Genomic DNA, 22,916 nt, shown 5'->3' with positions numbered 1-22,916 from the left:
ACATCAACATGACGGATCAGTATAAATATCGTCTGACGATTGTCGAAACAAGAAATTCGGTGAAATCACGAAAGTCCTTTGATAATCACTTACATAAAGGTGAAAAAGAATCGGTAATATTTATTTTACTTAACTGATCAATGCGTTGGATTATTATTTTTTGCACTTGCAAGGATAAGCATACGTTGCGTTTGGATCATAGAGCAATTTCTGTTTAAATTACGTGGCGTACTAACAAACTGCAAAAACTCTGCGTCAAATCATAACCCCTCGGTGTGGATTTCTGTAACTGATGAGGGGACCTCCCAGAGAAGGTTCTGTTTTTACAATTTACCTCCTCAGATCTAAACATCCACCTATGTGTTTGCCGTGCGTGGAAACCCGTGAAGGGGAGGAGAAGATTCTGGTGGTTGATGGATCCAACCCTAACACACCACTTTGTTCTTGAATTACGGTAGACGAACGGTCTTGGGGTGGCCCCCTTGGCTAAATTGGCTGGTCTTCTCGGGCCAGGATTAACTAAGTACCAGTGTTGGATGTTCTTAACAGGTGTTGTGGACATTGCATCTGATACTGATGTTTGGGTATAGTGCTTGCGAAACCCTGGCGTTGCTGCAGTGTCCTTGTTTGGCATTGTAGTGCATCCCCTCATAGGGCTCCATGGTGGGTGGGGTCAGTGGGCACCGGAATGTAACTTCTTTATTATGGATATTCCTCATTCTGACAAAATAAAAATTAAAAATTTGAAAAAATAGGTCACTGGGAAACGACCACATATGGATGAATTTGTTGTAAAGTCAATATTACAGCCGGATTCTGCACCTCGAATTCTGATTATCCATTCCCTATCTGAAAAATCCTTGGGGCAAATGTCTCTATTTTTTATTCAAAAGGGATTAGAGGAACTTGTTGGCTCCCCAAAGTCAGTAAAGAAGTTGGATTCTGGAAACATTTTGGTGGAAACAATTTTACCATAACATACCAAACGTCTCTTTAAATCAAAGGCAATTGTGGATATACTCATTGAGGTTACTCCTCACGTAGCTTTGAATTATTCCAGTGGAGTTACAGTTGAGAGGGATTAAAAGAACATTCCTGAGTCGAAAATCCTCGCAGGTTTCTTCAGCCAAAGCATTAATACAGTACACCGAATCTTCATTCGTAAAGACGGAATTATGGATTCTACCAGTGTTCTGATATTAATGGTTACATCACCTCATCCTTCTGCCACAGTCAAAGCAGGTTATCTAAATTGTAAGGTATGGCCTTACATTCCTAACCCTCTCAAATGTTTCCAGTGTCAGGGGTTTGGTCACTCAAAAACATCATGTCGTGGGTCTTTAATATATGCTCGTTGTGGTGGTAAAAACTACGATGCTTACGAGTGCAAACTGGAACCACACTGTGTTAACTGTAGTGCCCCACACCTCTTTTACTTTATTTCTTGCCCTAAATTTGTAGAAGAAAAAGAGATGCAACACTTGAAGACTGCTAATAATATCACCTACCCAGAGGCTCGGACATTGTCCCCAACTCCATCTCGGACATATACTACTTGCTCTATTTCACTGCCACAGTAGAGTGCAGACAGATCTTTCTGTGCCTCCAACAGAGTCTTTTGTAAAACATCTTAAGAATAATGTACCCTCCATAATTAAAAAAGTTGACACATTTATGTCTACTTCCATCTTTGTTCCTACCACTCCTTCCAGTGACTGCCCAGTTCCACTTCCTTCAGGTTCAAATGTTTACAGCCCCGAGAGGTAAATCGACTGTTCGTTTATGCCCTTAGTCATTGAAATCTTTGTTCACAGTCAGACTTACCTACTCGACCCAGGTCAGGATCCATGAAGTGTGATAGATCTTCGTCCAATAAAAAAAAATATGGTCACAAACAGAACGTCTCCCCGCCACATTCACCTCAATATAAATTAAACTGGCCACTATGATTTAGTGTAACTGTCAAGATTTTCTATCAAATATAGATGACATTAAGGATTTGATTGATTCTTACCATCCCATGTGTGTCTCCTCACAGGAAACGTTTCTGAAACCTGCTGATACAATCACCCTTTGGCAAAATTTTTCTTCTACAGAAACAACAGGTCGTGAGACGAGTGTATGGTGAGGTGGCCTTGCTGGTTGATTAGCATGTACCCACCCTGTCTTTGTCACTTGCTACACCCTTGGAGGCTGTAGCCATCCTTGTTTCCTTGGGTCATACCATTACTATTTGTTCTCTCCATCTGATTCCATAACAGATCTATAATCAGTCAGACATTGATGTCTTCATTGAGCAGTTATTTCCTTTTTACATTTGGGGGAATTTAATGGAAATAATCCCCTCTGGGGTGGTGCTAATATTGATGGGAGGGGTCGTACTATAGAGCATATGCTCTTGGACCACCTCTCTCTCTTCAATACTGGTTCTTATACCTATTTTCATACATCTAGTCAGTTCTTCACTGATATATAAATCTTTCTATCTGCTCCTCTTCACTTTTCTTAGAGGGTCAACAGTAATTTACGCGGCAGTAATAATTTTCCTTTCATTTTGGGAGAGACTGGCCGTGGTCGATGTCATCCGACCCACGTGCCTCAATGGAAGCTGGACTAGGCTAATTGGCCTTCTTTTACATCTTTCTCAGAACTTGATCCTGCCATCGTCTGTAAACCATCAATAGATGACTGTGTGGCAGCAGTAACTGGCTGTATTGTCCAGGCAGCTGCACTGTATCTTCGTCCTTGGTGGAATTTTGCCTGCCACATGACAAGGAAAGCTCAAAAACGGTGTTGGAATATCATTCGTAGGTATCCCATACTTCAAAACCACATTGCATTTTGGCGAGTCCGTGCACATGCCCGGCAGGTTGGACGTCAAAGCCAGAAGGAATCTTGGATTAAATACACCTCTAGCATCTCTTCTACCACTAGTTCCAAAGTAATATGAGACAAAATCAAAAAGTTTAGTGGCCAGTGTACTTCTGACCCATTTCAATCTTGTTCTCTTATGGCCAGGAAGTTGCTGATGCATATAGCATCGACAATACTCTTGGCGAAAGCTTTTCTCATGCATCTAGCTATTCTTCTTCATCCCCCATCTTTTTAGCCATTAAAACGCGGCCAGAATGGTCACCTTTTTCCTCTTGGACAATCGTCTCTATGACTGTTATCATTCCGTCTACACTGGTGGAACTTAAACTTGCTCTTCATTGGGCTGGTAGTACATCAATTGGACCTGATGATATTCATTGCGAGATGATGGTGTGCCATCTCTCTACTGCCTCTCTTACTCTTCTTCTAGTTGTTTTTAACTGGATCTGGCAGAAGAATATCTTTTCTGATGCTTCGCGCCATGCTATTGTACTCTTTTTCTAAACGTGGAAAGGATCCCAAGATTCCTTTGAACTACTGTCTGATAGCCTTGACGAGCTGTCTCTAAGATCTTGGAGAGTATGGTTAATGCTCGTTTTGTTTAGTTCCTCGAATCAAACAACCTACTCTCACCCACTAAGTTTGGGTTCTGAAGACAGTGCTCCACCATAGATTACCTTATTCGACTTGAAACATTAATCAGGGAACTCATTCTCAAGTGACAACATCTTGTTTTTGTATTTTTTGACTTTGAAAAAGCTTATGATACAACGTGGAGTTATGACATCTTGCGAGACCTACACTCGTATGGGTTGCGTGGAAATTTACCAATTTCTATTAAACATTTTTAATGACCTTATGATTCCAGGTTCGTGTAGGTTCGATACTTTCCCATTCTTTCCAACAGGAATTTGGAGTTTTTCTGGACTGTGTCTTGAGTGTCACACTTTTAATTATAAAGATTAATGCCACCAATGGACAACTACCCCTACAGTTGCCAAATGGTCTCTTTGCCGACGACTTTCACATTTCGTGTTAGTGGTCAAACATGAAGTATGTTGAACAGCAGCTACAGACTGCCCTCAATCATTTACTGAAGTGGATTACAGCAAACGGTTTGAATCTTTCTCTCTTCATAACTATTTGCATGTACTTTTGCCATCAACGGGTATTCATCCTGATCCTAAACTCTGTATTAGCAAAGATGTGCTTCCCGTAGTCCCTGAAGCAAAGTTCTTGGAGTATCTTTGACCATAAGCTGACCTTTTTTTTTATTCCACGCCTCATGCAGCTACGTGTTAACTGTACAAGGGCACTCTTTGGGGGCAGACCAATGTTTCATGCTAAAAAAATCTATTGTGCCCTTATTCAATCAAAACTACTATTGGTCTATGACTCTGGCAGGACCTCGGCCTTGAAAATATTGGATGCTGTTCATCATCAGAGGCTTTGGATCTGCACAGGGGCCTTTTGCACTTATCCAGTCTAGAGTTTGTACATAAAGTCCCATGAACTCCCTCTACACCTTCTTTGTTTGCAACTGTCTTTAATGTATGCTTAAAAACTTCCACCTTTAACACTGCATCCCATCTGGGGTTGCGTTTTCCTTTTTCAGTGGATCACACGTTTTCATAATAGATGGTCTGCCATTGTTCCTTTTAGCCTTCGTAACCAGGTGCAGTTAGATGAATTAGGTCTATCTTTGGATGACATAGTGGTATACACAGATCAGCCCATAAGTATGTCGCTTAAGTAAGAAGCGGACTTGTTTGAGAAAAAGTTTTTTGTTGTTCCCACACACACAGGGCGGCACAAAAGCAAAAACAGCATAAAACTATTTTTAAGTTGGTCATTGAAACGTAAGAGTTTTTTAAAGATAAAATCTAACTTTTTGTACATTTTGTTTTGAGGCAAATACTAGACGGTCCCAGTGTTACAACTTCATGAATACGTAATTGTTACAAGTATTATATAAACATGTATGTATGTTGCATTATTCTGAGGATTTACCTCAAACGCAGATTGTTTGTTTTTTCAATTTCGCACAAAGCTACTCGAGGGCTATCTGTGCTAGCCGTCCCTAATTTTGCAGTGTAAGACTAGAGGGAAGGCAGCTAGTCATCACCACCCACCGCCAACTCTTGGACTACTCTTTTACCAAGGAATAGTGGAATTGACCGTCACATTATAACGCCCCCACGGGTGAAAGGGCGAGCATGTTTGGCGCGACGGGGATGCGGACCCGCGACCCTCGGATTACGAGTCACACGCATTAACGCGCTTGGCCATGCCGGGCCGAACGCAGATTGAACCGAAAAAGAGTATGGCAGAATTGTTTCGCTTAACATTTTAACCGAAATATTTTTTCTTTTGTTTCGATATTTGGTCAGGAACTGGAATATTAAATCTTGCCTTGCTAAAAAGTACGAAAAGAATCGGTAACTAGATATTCACACACTGTTCTTCCTTAGATTTTTTCTTAAAATATTTTTATTTTTTCACAAGTAAAGGTAGAATTACATTAAGTTTGAAATTTTAGACAAAACTTTGCAATGAAATAGTTTTATTTATAACTAGTTTCTGTCATTAACGAAGTATTTTTAAATGTGTTATACGATATTCTCCTTAAACGCAATACTTTGTGAATTGTAGACACGTAATTTAAACAAGCATGTTTTATGAACTTGTTAGGTTTCGGTTTGTAATGACTGATGTCAGTTGGTTACTAATGGAAAAATATAAAATAAACTGTTCGTTTACTGTACTCGTACAAGATGTACAAGGCCATGTACACTTTAATTGATAAGCTTACACGACCCCACGTGAAAAACTAAGCGTTGTTATGTAACATTCACTTGTTCATTGACTAAATAGTAAAGTCTATGAGTTGCGAATTACATGTGTACAGTGGAAAGCCCTGAGCAAGTAGCACACTGTTGAGTCTGCCGGAGAATGCACTGAACAAACAGTACACACTTTCGGTGTGCAGTAGGAAGTACTGAATAAGTAGTTTACACTTTTGTGGGTATATAGTGGAAAATACCGAAGAACTAGTACAAACTTTATTGATTTTATGATGGAAAGCTATGAATACAGTACAGACTATTTATTATGCAATGAAAAGCCCTGAAAAAGGAGTACGATGAAGGGAGTGTAGTAGAAAATGCTAAATAATTAGCACTCACTTTATTAAGTGTGTAGTAGAAAGCGTTGAACAAGTAGCACTCACTTTATTAAGTTAAGTACAAAGTAACAAGTAGAAAGCGTTGAACAAGTAACAAGTAGCACTCACTTTATTAAGTAGCACTGTAGTAGAAAGCGTTGAACAAGTAGCACTCACTTTATTAAGTGTGTAGTACAAAGCGTTTAACAAGTAGCACTCACTTTATTAAGTGTGTAGTAGAAAGCGTTGAACAAGTGGCACTCACTTTATTAAGTGTGTAGTAGAAAGCGTTGAACAAGTAGCACTCACTTTATATTAAGCGTTGAACAAGTAGCACTCATTTTATTAAGTATGTAGTAGAAAGCGTTGAACAAGTAGCACTCACTTTGTTGTAGTAGAAAGCGTGAACATTGAAAGAAAGAACAAGTAGCACTTTTGTTGTGCATAAAGAGTTGTGTGTAAAGTACACATTCCATTAGTTATATGGTGGAAAGTACCGGAAAAGTAGCGCTCTGTTGTGTGTGTGCTAGAAAATAGGTGTATGGAAATCGAATAACTTACGTTTACTATGTAAAACAAATTCATACTAAAGAGCACAGAGTAAGGATACACGTACTTTACAACAATGCTCTCTCTGATTTTACCTCGTAGTGGGTAAACTACAAACTCTTCTGAGAACTATTTTTCTAGCCAGCACCTGTCTTGAGCGGCTAGTAATAGAATTTGGCATTTAAAATAAATCTATAAAGGTGGGTATTAACGTGTATTTTTCTGACTAGGGTCAATGTGTTGATTACCAAATGACTTTTTAAAGAGTATTGTTTCTATGTATTTGTCATATGCACACGTTTTTCTGTCTGATTTAGTGTATAGTGTACAGAATTTTTTAATTTTTTGGCTGTTTGTTTTTATACAGTTTTAGCATAAACATGATTCATAAAATGGTTAAGGTAGCTTTGATCTAGTCGCTTTGTTTCTTTGTTATCTGTAATACTTAGTATCTTTTTTGTCTGAGAGGATATAGCAGTAACAAATGGCATCCAGGTGTTTAAAATGATTGATATTGTAATATACTTTGTTGGTCAAGATGACATTCACTAAATAAAGGTAACAGGTCAACTAATGCTGTGAGAGATAAAACTTCACGAAATGATTGCATAGAATGAACGATGAAAGAGAGTTTACGTGTTGAATTCAGGGATCTCGTGTTGAGACAGCGCTACAAGATCGTCGAATGAAAACTCACTTTAAGATAATAGTATTTTAGTTGTATGGAATTTAATTCATAGGGGAAAAAGCTGTGGAACTGAATACAGCATAGTATAAGTGACTATAATTCCGTTTGTGCAAGTATACACACATTGTTTTTTGTTTGTTTTCCATAATAAATAGTTTGCTTATTTATTTACATTTTTATAGTCTCGTTATCTCCCACTTTAAAAACCTCATCTACATTATCAAACATAAATTATCTCCTGATCGTAAATTGTTACTTATGGATTTACCTATCTGATATTTGTCACGAAATTAGTTTTACTTAAATACAACACATTTACTGTTTTTTTTTGTAGAAAAAATGTTCAACAGTAGAGCTGTCATTTGATCATTTTAAGTACAGACAGTTTTAATGTCAAGAAATGGACATGAAAAAGATCATGTAACTCCGATTCGAAATACGTCAGCATTATGTAAGAATAGTTTAAATAGAAGCACAGTTACACTTCATATGGAGATAGAATAAAAATTGCTTCTTCAGATATAACTAAGATGGAATTACAATAACATTTTCAGAAGGCATAGTTACAGAAGAGGTAGATGTATATCTGAAAAAGAAGAGCAGATGAATCTAGAGTTGCCCACGAGTTAATTCTGCAATTATATACGATATGAGAATAATTATATATTTAATAGAGGTTTAGCCAACCTGTTGACTATTGTACAATGGTACTTTAAATGAAGGTAAAATTTTAACTCTGGTGGAAGTTTAGGGGTATTTAAATATAGTTATCATGAGGGACAAGTGGTAACATTTTCTAATTGTGTGAGAAGAATCAAAATTATATCTGTGTTTTGGCGGAAAAACCTTTAAAATCTAAAACGGAATTAAGAAAATCCTCTCGCAAATAACTGTGGCAATGGACATTACAAAACTGTTAAACACGTAGTGTTAAAACTTTAATAATAGTTAGTCACGGTTTAAGAGACATGGATTCGGGTTTTGTCTAGGCATGGCTCATCACTTTTCCGCAAATCGTTGTTACTAGTTGAAATCGGTCGGTTCATTCGAACAAGCCACAGTAGTAATTATCCAGCAAAAATCTTTAAAATTTTGGTAATGTGTTGATTGTTATTTAGTGATTCAAGGTCAGTACAAAAGTGGAATAGTTTGTTTTTTTTTTAACGGAAGAGGACGGTCGAAACGTTGTTCTCTCCTTATCAATAATTGTTTAATACCCATACCAGCCGTTCTGAAATACACTGGCATAGTTGATTTATTAATAAAACTGGTAATCTATTCCAGGTTTAGATATTTAATCGTCACTGTTTTAAAATGAGTTAGATATATTCTTTCAATCATCTAGATTCTCCATTTCTTACCAGTTTCTATGTATGATTAAATTTCTCTCCGTGTAATTGCACGATAGTACAAGTTAGTGTTCTGTTTTATTCACAGTCTGCTAGTGATAATAATCTGACGAGCAAATTTAGTAATTTCTATTTAGAGAAATACTCTATAACCGTCGTTCCAATTGAAATTTATTTTTAAAATAAGTATTTAACTAAATTTTTGGTATTTGTTGTTTTGATTTACACCACTTTTTTGTTCTTTTCCAATTAGACAGTTATTCGTAATTACTTTGTATAATTATAGAATTTATATAATTTTTGGCTTTGTAAAGATATTTGTTTGAAGTGAAATTATTAGTGCAATTATGCAATATCATTCAAACCTTCATAATTATTATCTAGTAACTGTAGCCACTATTGAGCAAGCGATCTGTACTAAACCAGTTCCAACCATATAAGAAGAGGATTTTGTTATATTTCCTGCAAATAGATCAGATTACAGCTTCTTATTTTATGATAAAGAAAGTAGAGTAATCTTGAAAGACAGAAGTAGGAGTGAGCTGACTAAAAGAACACACTACTTTTCTTCCAAGAAGCTTATACCAGTTTTTCCAAAGGTCTGCCCACTCGACTCGAAGCAGAATCTATGGAAATCGAAATACCTCTTTCTGATAAGAAAAAATGGCGTCATGGTAAACTAAAGGGTTTTCCACCCAGTTCTCTTCCACTTAAGTAAAAATTACTGTTATAAAACAATGGAACTGTCGAGGTTTCGGTAATGATTTAAATGACATTAACGTCTTGATTGATTCCTATCATTCTGTGTGTCTTTCCTTACAGGAAACATTTTTGAAGCCTGCTGATACAATTACCTTTCATTAGTTTTCTTTATATTGTGTGATGGATAAGTGTATGGAGGAACGGCACTGCTGATCGACCAGCGTGTGTCCACCATGTCTTTGGCATTTCATACATCCTTGTAGGCCATAGACATCCATATTTCCTTGAGTTATACCATCACTTTTTTATTTCTACCTGTCTCATGGAAAGACTTGTGATAAATCAGACCTTGATAATCTTGTTGAACAGTTACTGTCTTACATTTTAATCCTGGGAGACCTGGGAGCACCTGGGTTGGTCCTGATATTGATGGGAGGGGTCGTTCCATAGAGCTTATGCTCCAGGATTACAACCTTCCATTCTTTAACAGTGGTTCTTACACTTATTTTCACGTACCTAATCAATCTTTTATTGCCACTGATATATGTATCTGCTCTTCACTTTTCTCTAACTTTTCTTGGAGAGTAACAGTAACTCACGGGGCAGTGATCATTTTTTTATCATTTTGAGAGAGATTGGCCGTGGTTGGAGTTACCCTACCTGTGTGCCTCAGAGCAAGTTAGACAAGGCCAACTGGCCCTCTTTCACTGCTATCTTGGAACTTGATCCTGTCGCCATTTGTTTGCATAGTAGTAGTGAGTGACTCTATCATGTAGACAGCTGCTTAATCTATTCCTAGAACCTCAACATGCTTTCCATGGTGAAATCCTGCCTGCCAGGAGCCACATAAAGCTCGGAGCTGGGCCTGGGATACCTTTTAGTTTTTTTGTTGTTTTTTTTAATTTTGCGCAAAGCTACTCGAGGACTCTCTGCGCTAGCTGTCCCGAATTTAGCAGTGTGAGACGAGAGGGAAGGCAGCTAGTCATCACCACCCAGTGCCAACTCTTGGGCTACTCTTTTAGCAAAGAATAGTGGGATTGACCGTCACATTATAATGCCCCCACGGCAAAAAGGACGAGCATGTTTGGCGTGATTGGGATGCGAACCCGCGACCCTCAGATTATGAGGCGCACGCCTTAACCCACCTGGCCATGCCGGGCCTACCTTTTAATAATATCTCTCTCTTTCTAACTGTATCATTTATCAACGGACCCATGCTTATGCTTTGCAGGTCAGGTATCAAAGGCAAAAGGAATCTTGGATTAAGTTTACAACTAGCATCTCTTTTACAATCAGTTTCAAAATCATATCTCATCCCCTCTCCATCTTGCTTTCCTCAGGCCAGGAGGTTGCTGACGTACAGAATATTAGCAATAATCTGTTACAACATTTTTCGTGTATTCAGTACTTACGTTTCTTTCCCGCCTTCTTGGCCGCCATCAAGTCTTGGGCAGAGTGATCGCTTCTTTCCCTTTGGGCCGATCGTCTCGATAATTATAACAACCCCTTTACACTAATGAAACTAGCAGTACATTGACGAGATCATTATGAGATGCTGCGCCATTTCTATCCTTCCTTTTCTGCTGTTCTTCTGGTTGTTTTTTAACCATATCTGGTTTTTCCTGATTTTTTATGCCAGGCTATTGTCCACCATTCTCTAAGCCAGGGAAGGATCCTAAGATTATTTCTAATCATTGCCCAGTTGTTTTGATTAGCTGTATTTGTAAGATCTTAAAAATGATGGCTAATACTCGTCTTGTTTGGTTCTCTCGTTTACCCAATGTGGGTTCTGTTGATAGTGCTCCACCATGGACTGCCTGATTCGACTTAATGTCGACCAGGCAAGCTTTCCTGAAGAGGGAACATCTAGTTTCCATGTTTTTTTTCCCTTATAACGCTTACAACACAATGTGGAAGAACAGTATTTTTAAAGACCTCCACTAATTTGTGTTGCCCAAGACTTGCCCATTTTATTTGGAACATTTTAATGAATCAGTAGTTCTAAGTTCATGTGGACTTGACACTTTTGTACAGAAACTTAGAGTCTGTCAAGGTTGTGTCTTGAGTGTCACACGTTTCAGTGTCAAAATTAATGCTATCATTACAGAACTTCCTCCTGCTCATGCAAAAGGGCTTTATGTCGACTACTTCCAGTCTCATGTTGGTAGTCAAACATGAGGTTTCTTGTGCAGTAGCTTCATTCAAACTGCCCTCAATAACTTATTGACGTGGATCACAGCAAATGGTTTTCCCTTTTCTTTCTCCAAAACCACTTGAATGCACTTTTGCTACCAGTGGGGTATAAACCCTCATCCTGAGCTCCATCTCTGTGGTGCTCTTCCTGTGGTCTTTGAGACCAAGTTATTGAAGCTTATATTTGACCTGATTTTCATTCCTCACATCAAGCAGTTGTGCCAAATGTGCAAAGACACTGATCATCCTCCATGTCCTCTCCTCAACCTCTTGGGGAGCAGATCGATACTCTGTGCTCAAGATCTATTGTCCTTGTTTGATCTAAACAAGAATATGAATCTATGATCTTTGGTTCTGCTAGGACCTCGGCCTTGAAAATGTTGGATCCCATTCACTATCTGGTGTTTTTGCTTTGCATGGGGCTTTCTGCACTTCTCCAGTCCAGGATTTGTGTATTGAGTTTTATGAATCTTTTCTTAACCTCTGCCACATGCAACTTTCTTTGCAGTATGCTTCTAAATTTCAATTCTAACTACGGTATCTCACCTGGGTTGTGTTTTTCTTTCTCAGTGGGCTGTGCTGTTTTAAAATGCTGGTTTGCTATTTTTTCTTTCAGCCGTCATATCTAGGTGCAGCTGGTTGAATTGGGTCTCTCCTTGGATGTTGTTGCTTTCTCTACTGATCAGCCTATCCTGCCATGGCTTATTACCGTCCCTACCTGTCATCCCTCTTTGAGTCACATGAAGATAGTGGATACTCCTGATTGGAAGTACCGTCTTCTCTTTGCCGAAAGTATTTTGAACCATTCTTGCATTAGTTTATAAGGATGGTTTGAAATCAGGTGACTCTGTAGGATCTTCAATTTTTATTGTGACTAGTGGTTGCTCAGAATTCCCTTTACTGTTTCCGTGTTCGCTAGAAAGTTGTATGCCATTTCTCGTGCTCTGGATCACGTAGAAGCTATGCAGTACACAGATTGTATGTACTATTTACACTGACTCTTAGCATTCTACTGGGCCTTCAGTCACTTAGCGTTAGATCTCATCCTGTTCTCATCGATATTAAACAATAGCTGGATAATTTTTCTGTGTCTTATATTCGTATTCAGTTTTCTGGATGTCTGTATGCTTTGTTGCCATCACAGCTATGCCTAGCCCGTATATGCACTACGGTCCCATATTGAAAGTTCGTCTTCACACCAGTTGGCCGTCGAACTGGAGCAAGTATAATCGTAACAAGCTTTTCTAGATCAAACCTTCTGATGTTTTTTGGTAATCTTGTTTCCGTAAGGATTGGAAGGAGGAAGTTGTCCTAATTAAATTACACATTGATCAGTTTTTTTAACTTATCGTTTTCTTTCATCTCGGAGTGATCCACCAATGTATGGACTTTGTGGCACTCAAGACACAATAGTGAATATTTTACTGTCGTTCTGTCGTTACGATTGAGAGTGACGACACTATTTTATACATGTATTTTCTACCGGTTAGTCCCTGACGTTAGTGTCGATGACAATGGTTACACTGTACAACTGACTTGTGTTTTTAATTTTTTACAAGCCATTGGCTTTTCAAATTCCATTTCGTTTTTAAACTTAAATTTCAATATTGTTTTGTTTTTAACTTGATTTAGTTTTACATTTTTTAATTTTATTTTTACGCTTCTTACCGTTTGATTGGCACAGGTAACCTAGTTACTTTGCGCCAATAAATGCAAATCAACCACCCAATTTATAGAAGAGTTTAGTGATTGGAACTTAAAAAAGGGCATGTTTACGAAATTAATAGATCGCATGCTGTATTTATCTGCAGCTTCACAATTGTAGTTTTTATTATATTTAATAATGAAATAAGCATATGCCAGTTTTCCATATGTCTTCATCATGCAGTCGTAACTTTCATTTTAGTGCTCTGTAGCCAGTCCGTTTCTATTGCAAATCTCGTTCTTTCGCAGTTATACTCAGACGCAAGTAAGAGATTGAGGCACATTACTAGCAAAATAGAATATTACCCTCGACAAAATTAGAGCTTAATTGTTTTTATATTTTTGTGTTTGCGGATAGCATAGATATTAACGTTTGTTTTAACTTTCGCACGTGTGTCCAAAATAAATATAATTATGTATTTCGAAGAAAATACAACACAATTAATCTATGTAATTATTAATATAGTTTTTGTTTCTCTGTAGTCGGCATGGCGAAACAATAGACTTCGTCTACACCAGAGGTCGAATGTAATATGCCGATAAATCCGATCTTGTGGATCCTCACCAGCATTGCAACAGTTTCTGTTATTGCAGTGTCATCTAGTGGAAAATGTCGTCAACAATCAGGTGAATGCTCTGTTTATTTCAGTTTTTTTGGTTAATTTTTTTTTCCGAAAATAATAGTCAGCTGTTAAGAACTCTGACTTGTACCTTTTCTGGAACTTGTTAACTTTAATTAGCTCAAATTAAGCTTTCAGTGAAATCGGAATTTATCTTGTTACGTATTATAATTTAGCTCCGATTTATTATGTTACGTACACTGCATTTTACGATTTCAAATTGCCCGAAATTTTAATTTTAATTTAGAAGTTAACGGCATGTCAGTATGTATCAAATTTATGATATATACCAACGAGATTAATACACCCAATTTTCTTGTTAACACAAGTATATTTTAATATATAAACAATAATACAATTTATAATAACGGTTATTACAATTAATAGTTTATATACAAGTTTACAAATTTACAAACAATATTGTGTCTTGTGTAAAAAACGGCTGGTATGGGTAGAGAAAGCACTATGTAGAAGAGCGAACTATACCTTTCTCTACAAGTGAGTTTCTCGTTATCACGGATTAATATTGGGTCTTCTATTTGATCGTGAACTGAATCTTTTATCCATGTTCACAGTGAGCGAATTAATTCTATGTTGATACACAGGTACATTTCTCTTGATGACTTAAAGCACACGTATGTTTTTCACCGACGAAAATATCTAATGTCCACGTAGAAATATCATCGTTTGAACTTAATTCTCTGAATTTAAACGGTTTGTAGTGTTCGAAATCTATAAATAGCTCTGGTCAAATATCTGTAATTTTCGTATTAATACGTGTTTGTCACAGTTATAGCTTCCGAGGCATATATTATACTGACTATAGCGATCAAACAATATTGTATTACTTGTATATATTTTAAGGCGAAATTCTCGAAAGTTCAACAATATTCGAAAATACACTTGTGTTTTCATAAAACATATATTGTTTATTTTTTACTCTGGAGAATCTTCTACACATTTAGAGAACAGGCGGACCTTGCGCAATACATATACAACAGTATACGTCACATCTTTCAAACCGAAACAAACGCAGATATTAAAATAAATGTTTAACAGTAAATCTGTTGCAAACCTCACGTGTCAACATTAACATTTCCGGTCTTACAGTAATAATGTCATAATTTTGTGAATAAAATTACAGTAATACCTGAAATTACTAGAAAATTGAGAACAAATGTCGAAGATTTATTTACGTTAGAAAACTAAATAGACGCACAGTAAAAGTAAAGTAAACAATATTTTGGTAACTAAAGTAAACGTGATAAGGGATTGAAGAAAAAGCAACTACTTTTATTAGATAACGAACATGTAGTGTTATTGGTCAAAACTAATGAAACTTTGCTAGCTTTCACTTGTAAGCCACAGTTGCATGAAAGATTAAAATATTTTAGTAAACAGTGTCAACAGTTAGGGCTCTCGATAACTATTCACAGAATAAAAAGTGATATGTCTGCTTTTGTTGTGTTACATTAATAAATGTAGAAAATATCATTGTTATTTAGTACCGAAACGTTTCAAGATCGAAAGGTGTAACATTGTAATAATAACTGAAAGGGCAAAGAAGTGTATGGTTGAAGTTGGGAAGTGCGTGATAGTTTCATTCACAGAATAAACATTTGTTAACGTGATTCATTAAAATGGTGGAAAAACTAAAAGAGTAAATAGTACTGGGTAAAAGTTAAAAATCTGCTTTAAGTGCTAATTATAATACAGTGAACTATGCTTGCCCACCATCCGGTTTCTAGCAATGTCAGTTCCTAGGCATAACATTGAGCCACTGGGAGGCTACTGTGAATGAACCTGTGGGAATTTTAAGTAAAACATTGATACTGTTGGTGTCCTTAGGCGTATTCATCGAGTTTCTTATTCAATAAAAAAAGGTATTTTGAACAACAACTCGGTTTGTTTCAAAGTTATGATATTGGAATTTTAATGTTTTTTGCATTTTGATATGTCTAGGTTTTAAATTATCTCTGTATTGGTAAAACATAAATTATGTGATTTGAATTTTGTTGACAAAGTAAGATATTGACACTTCACATGATGTCTGTAAGATCATTTTTGCCAGTTTGCAAAACATGTATTCAAATACTGATATATGTACGTAGCGAACATATGATACACACACACACACACACATATTTATTTAAGTAAAAAAAATATTTTTTACAATGTTCATTCCTACAAATATTTACGAAATACGTCCCAGAACAAAATATTAACTAGCTGCATTTTTTAAGTCAGTTATAAAAATCCTATAACCCGAGCGTTTTCGAAAGGTGGATCTTTTTTCTTCAGGGGCAAAGTGAAGAAGAAAAGATACACCTTTCGAAATCGTTTGCGTTAAAGAATTTTTATAACTTTATATTAAAACTTCTTGAATCTACGTGTTTTTCTAACATCACAAATGTTTGTTTAAGATTATAAGACATTGTACAGTTATGTGAAAAAGTTAGGACACCCTATGAAAGCTTGTGTATTTTTGTAACATTTTTGGATATATAGATATTTAATATAAATATTTAAAATACTGAGAGATTATAGGAATATAACTAAGCAATTACAACTGAAGAAAAGACTTTTCAAGATCTTCTGTGAATGTATCCTACAAAAATGCATATCTAACTGAGGAAAACGTCAGGACACTTCTACATTTATTTCCACTTAAAATGGCTCAACTCACACACAGGTGTATCACACCAGGTGCACATGATTAGAAGATCGTTACTCAGCATTTTGAATGAGGCTTACCCTATTTAAACCTCAGACATTTAGTTTGGTGTGCTCCTGACTGTTGAAGTGAGAGTGAGCACCATGGTGAGAACAAAAGAGATATCTGAGGCCTTCAAAAAGAAAATTGTAGCAGCATATGAGTCTGGTAAGGGATTTAAAATGATTTTGAAATCAGCCATTCCACTGTCTGGAAAATAGTCAACGAGTGGAGGGCTTTCAAAACAACTGCCAACATGTCCAGGTCTGGTCGTCCAAGCAAGTTCATCCCGAGAGCAGACCGCAAGATGCTAAAAGATGACTCCAAACACCCTAACATGTCATCACGGGACCTACAGCAGGCTCTGGGTACTGTTGATGTGAAAGTGTATGCCTCTACAATCAGAAAGAGACTGCACAAGTTTAACTTGCATGGGAAGTGTGCAAGGAGGAAACCTTTGCTCTCTAAGAGAAACATCAAGGCCAGGCTGAAGTTTGCCAGAGAGAATGTAGACAAAGACCAGGACTTCTGGAATAATGTTCTTTGGACAAATGAGTCCAAAATTGAATTATTTGGACACCAGAACAGAGGACATGTTTGGCGTAAACCAAATACAGATTTCCAGGAAAAGAACCTCATACCAACTGTGAAGCATGGTGGTGGAAGTGTCATGGGTTGGGGCTGCTTTGCTGCAGCAGGACCTGGACAGCTCACAATCATAGAATCCACCATAAATTCTACCATGTGTCAGAGGGTGCTTGAGGATCATGTGAGACCATCTGTAAGAAAAGTAAAGCTGAAGCGGACCTGGACCCTGCAACACGACAATGACCCAAAACATACCAGTAAATCCACCAAGGACTGGCTGAAAACTAAGAAATGGAGATTCCTGGAATGGCCTAGTCAAAGCCCAGATCTTAATCTCATTGAGATGCTGTGGGGTGATTTGAAACGGGCTGTACACAGCTGAAAGAATTCTGCATTGAGGAGTGGGGCAAACTTTCTTCAGACCCATGTCAGAGACTGGTAGATGGCTACAAGAAGCGTCTCACTGCAGTTATTTCAGCTAAAGGGGTAACACTAGCTATTAGGGGGTAGGGTATCCTAACTTTTCCTCAATTATAATGTACATTTCTGTAGAATTACGTGTACAGAAGATCTTAGTCTTTTCTTCAGTTTTAATTGTTTAGTTATATTCCTATAATCTCTCAGTTTTGTTGAAATTGAGATTAAATATCTATATATCCAAAAATGTTACAAAAATACACAGGCTTTCATAGAGTGTCCTAACTTTTCCACATGACTGTAGGTTAAAAACCTGTGAGATAAAACTAAATACCAAGCACGAAAGTAAAGATGAATCAGAGGTACAAATTTCATCAAGTTCCTTCAAAAAAGAGGAGTATAGATGAATAACATTGGTATAATATTTTTTTTTCTTTTGTAAATCAATGAACCACTTACAAATTTCTGGTTACTGTTTTAGTTACTCGTTTGTCTTAACTACCCGATTTCAACAAGAACAATTTTTTAAAATTAAATCGTATAAAACCTAGTAAATGAAAATAATTCAAAAGGAATAAATTATACAGCTGTCATTCTTCAAAATATCAAATATTTAACGTATTTTATTGCTTTATAGAACTTTCCTTAACGGCATCAAACACAAGTCTTACTAAAATGCATAGAGTAAGGTCATACATTAGCAATACTTAAGTTCTGGACACTTGAGGAGAAATTTTTGAACAGTTGCTGTGACTAATCAGACAATAGGTCACAGTAGCGCCTCTGGTGACAATGTGATATTTGCATTTATATAACATCCTTAATATTACTCTGCAATTTCATCCTCTTATACAATACCGTTTATGGGATATGATTCAAACTTCGCAATTCTTGTTATAGTTATCCCGTATATCACAAGCACTGCTCTCTGTTTTAAACATATACTATATTATTGTAATTCTAGTGTAGTCTTTTTAAAAATCATTATTTAAGCTCTGTTTATTTATATTTTGTGTATTAATAAAAATTATTGAGCTTCTCATCAATGTTTATGTAACCATGTTATTACAGAAGCAAACCCAAAACGCCATTTTTATGTAAACGAACGAGCCGTTAATATTACGATTGAAGTAAGCAATCGTGTATCACATCGCCTGATCTCCAATATTCTTAGTCTGTTATTGAAGGAGGTGGTTGGTTACGCCGACGTTCTTCTTGTACGAGTAGACACCAATAGTAACTCTACCGCCACACTACAAAGGATATCGGGATGTAAAGAGCCTAAGTAAGTTTAATTGAGTAATGTGTAGTAATATGAAACTAACAACGCTTGAAAACTAGGAACCACAATAATACCAGTTTGAAAATTGATAACAGTACATGCACACCTTAGCGTTTAGGTTAATCCAATACTATAATGTCAGTTATTATTAACCTTCATTAAGTAAAGAGTATGATGAAAATTGAAATACAGATTAAAATATTTTAGCCAAAAGATATTTTATATTTTTTCTTATTTTTGAACATCTCTGCTGTTTCTATGCAGTTAACTATTAAATTATTTCAGGTATCAAACAGTTATTTTACAGGTCTAAGATCTTTTCTTTTGAAAAAAAAGAAATCATGATCTTAATATAAGCTATAAGGTGATCTTATTGAAAATGATGAAATTAATGGGAGATTAATACTATAAAGCTCTAATTTCATTGTGCTAAATTCTGAAGTCAATTGCACTAAAGACATAAATATGCATAAGATAGTTTTATTTTTGTTACATATGTGACTTTGTACATTGAAGAGGATATATTGATTTGTAAAGTTGACAAGTAATAGAATGAACATATTCCTTGATTAGTCTAATATTTAATATTCTTAGGTGTTTTCCATATTTTACTTAATTTGTTCATTGAATATTCAAAATTAAGAGATCTATAAAAATAGCATTTCAGATCTATCTTTTGTCTTTCACAAGTCACTTCCTTAGAAGTTAGAAGCCTTTTGTTAAATATTAACTCATCAGTTGATTTAAATGATAAAGATTGACCACAGATGTGGGGGAGACAAAAAATAGGTCTTTACACACACATTGTTTTGATTCTGCAGTGGACAAATTAGGAAGAATGTAGAAAAATCTCTAGTTATTGTGATTTTTATCATTAACTTTAGGCCTAATGGTTTCTGATGTTTCACAGCTTTGATTTAAACCAGTGTTTCCCAACCTTAGTGGTACTGCTCCTACGTGGGTATTTTGAAAATTAAAGAGAGTCAGTCCACTTTGACAGGGCAGCAGAAGTGGACAGAAAAGTTTTGAGGGTTTTAGAGTTATATTTGTTAAGATTAAGCCATAATAATTCATTATTATTGTCTGACAATATTTTCATTTTATTTTCCTTAAAATAAGGAATGGCCTGAAAATGTATTAGAAGGTGTACATGAGTGCTCATTGTTTGCTAAAGGGGATGGAGTGGGTAAAAAGGTTGAGAAAATTATTTAGATCGTTTCTTCCACCAGCCTTATCAAATCATTAAGATTTGTAACAGATGTTAATTTTATAAAATCACAAAACTAGTACTTTTAGTATTCTTAAGTGTTTATCAAGGCTTTATACAAAGAGGAATTGCTTGAATTATGTGAAAATTCAACATGAAGCCACTGAAAAACTCGATTTTTTTCCTGTTGATATCACAGAACATATAGTTTTCATAAATATTGTATATTAATCATCTGGGTAAGATAGTAAGAAATTACTATGATTTTGCTAATTTATAGCACATTTGTTGTTGATAAAATTTGTTTTAATTTGTTCATAGTCATATATTGATTTTGATATAAATTATGGTGACTTTGTACTTGGAAATAAAAATTTCAAATTTTTATACTATAGTTTATCATGTTTAAAAGTCTGTCTTTTTAAAGTCCTAAATTGTTTATAATTTGTTAGTTTTGGATGGTTTTTCAAGTGATTTAAAAACAGGTTAAATGTTTTAAGAGAAGTTGTAATGTTTTTAATTCTATGTAAGTAGTGTGGCTTTAAACAGAATAAGTAGTTACTGAAAAAACAAATTTCACATTTTGTGATGCATTTGCCTAGCTACATGTTATTTCAATATCACTTAATTTAAACTGTGAGAAGAATGATTATTATTTTTTATCAGAACATTTGCTAATTTATAATGATATGAGCAGCTTTTTTATGAATGAATACTTGCTGATTTTTAAAAAAATATTGTACTGCAAAATAAAAAACTTAAGATCCTTATGATTTTACAAAAAATGCAGTTGTAAAACTTCATTTCTAAGTATAATGCAATTTTCTTTGGTATAGAAATTGTGCTAGCCGACCAGCTGACTATGTGCCAAGTAATATGATAAATCTGGAAATGTGGTTAGGTCCTGGATTCAACTTGGAAGACTGGATAAACACTGGTTATGTTGAAGATGCTGGGCCTTTGGGTCCTATAGGCAGGTGAGTACTTTTTTTTTTTAAACTGGAATTTGTGGATTTTACATTGTAAAAAATTGTAAGTAATGAAATATTACATCTATTTTTTTATGAGTTTTATTTTAATATCTTGGATCTAAATCAGTTAAAGAGAACAAGACAGCTAATTTGTTTTATATAGTTTACAGATAATAAGCTGCAGAAAACAAAAAACTGGAACTTGAAATTCTATAAGTTATAATAAAACATATAATGTCACTTTTCCTTTAGTTTATTGTTATGTAAATCTAATTAATAAATATTTATTCCAAAACAGAAGTGTTTCACCATAGTATTTCATGAGCCATGGCTAAAAATAATAGAACAATATTTGAATGTTTTTCATGTAACTGAAGAATCATGGTATGAATGTAAACTGAACAATCCTAGCAAGCTATTGAAGGTTGGGTACAAATGTCATTAGCAGAATGTAAAGCTGCATTCTACAGTTGCTTGGATATGTGGGCAAAACAGATCATTATTCACTATACAAGCAGGTGATTTATAACAATATTGTGGCTTACTGCAATCATAGGGTTCTTGCTTTGAGAGTGAATCACATGTTAACATGCAGACATATAAGGAGATGCTTTTTTTTCATAAAATGCTTAATGGCTTTTCTGCAATGGTGCTAAGATCAATCATGTGGAGTAGTTTTTTTTAAAGCCGAATCGCGCTTCAATCTGTAACCAGATAATAGGCATTCATGCATATGGAGTATTTGGAATTGTTTCCTTTTTAATTTTAATAGTCTTTATGTTCGTTGAACTTCAATCTTGCATTGAGTATGCATGGTTTGCACTTTGAAGGTGTGTTACATTATCTCAAGTGACTCCATGTGACTCATTGAAAAAGATGTTCAGCAGAGTGGTTAAGTATATCTCAAGACTCTCAGATTTTTATTTTAGCATTGAGCTGCATTTTGTGCTGTTGGTGCTATTCTTGGAGCCTATGATTCACATTGAAATGTTATGAACTATTAATATATAAAACCATCAAATTGTCATTTACTATAGGTGAATGACCAAACACTTACATTTTAGAAAACATCATGGATCATTGGATGACTTACTTGATTAACACAAAAATTGAATTATTGTTGTAATTATTATATAACTGGTGATTTTCCTTTTCATAGCTGAGTTATTATAAATTGCATTTATGCTTTGAATGTTTAGTGTAGCTCATGTATGAAATTTACATCTTTCATAATGATTTAAAACTAATATTAAAGGTTCATAATGGTAAAATTTGGTACTTGATTTCAGCAGTGGGCACAGTACAGATAGTCAGTCCACTGTGCATCTTTACTCTTAAACAAAGAAACTGATACTTGTAGGAATTTTGAACAACTTTATGAAACATTGGCTGTGTGTATAGTATGAATTAAAGATTAAAAATAAATCTCTAAATATAAAAAAACAACAGCAACACTACTGTATATATATATATATATATACTGTTTCAACTTTGTTCACCAGAACTCTAAGATTTCTCTTCCTATCATACTGTTTTTTCTTGGTTGAATTGAACATTTTAGTATTCAGGTACAATTTCTGGAAAATCTAAAAAGTGAAGTTTTGTAATTCATAAAAGAAAAAAAAAAACTGGAAAAATGGTAGTTTTATGTGTAGTATTGAAAAGTCATAGAAAATCTGAATTTCCACGAAACTAACTAGTATAAACATTTTGCTATTGTAGATAATTAGCAGGATGAATTTTTGAATTAGAGTAAATCCTTGACTGTGGCAGTTCTTGCAAGCAATAGTATGAACATTAAATAAAAAAATGTAGCTAGTAATATAAAAAGACTAATGTACCTAGCTAATTAGTTTCTCAACAAAACGTTTAACACAGAAAATACAAATTCAGTAA

General features: G+C 35.4%; 1 protein-coding gene across 1 annotated transcript in view; it reads left to right on the top strand.

Annotated features, from left to right (window-relative positions):
• The window catches only part of LOC143239183 (uncharacterized), a 123,425-nt gene that overhangs the window by 39,629 nt on the left and 60,880 nt on the right, over positions 1-22,916 (top strand). The window contains exons 2-4 of the mRNA XM_076480048.1: positions 13,706-13,849; positions 18,632-18,845; positions 20,886-21,026. Of these exons, the coding sequence (XP_076336163.1) occupies positions 13,756-13,849; positions 18,632-18,845; positions 20,886-21,026 (449 nt within the window). The 5' untranslated portion in view covers positions 13,706-13,755. The remainder of the gene's footprint in view (positions 1-13,705; positions 13,850-18,631; positions 18,846-20,885; positions 21,027-22,916) is intronic.

Source organism: Tachypleus tridentatus, chromosome 13 (genome assembly GCF_004210375.1).
Source record: "Tachypleus tridentatus isolate NWPU-2018 chromosome 13, ASM421037v1, whole genome shotgun sequence".
NCBI classification, from domain to species: Eukaryota; Metazoa; Arthropoda; class Merostomata; order Xiphosura; family Limulidae; genus Tachypleus; species Tachypleus tridentatus.
Note: the sequence above shows the minus strand (reverse complement) of the source record. Positions and strands in the feature narration are given on the sequence as shown.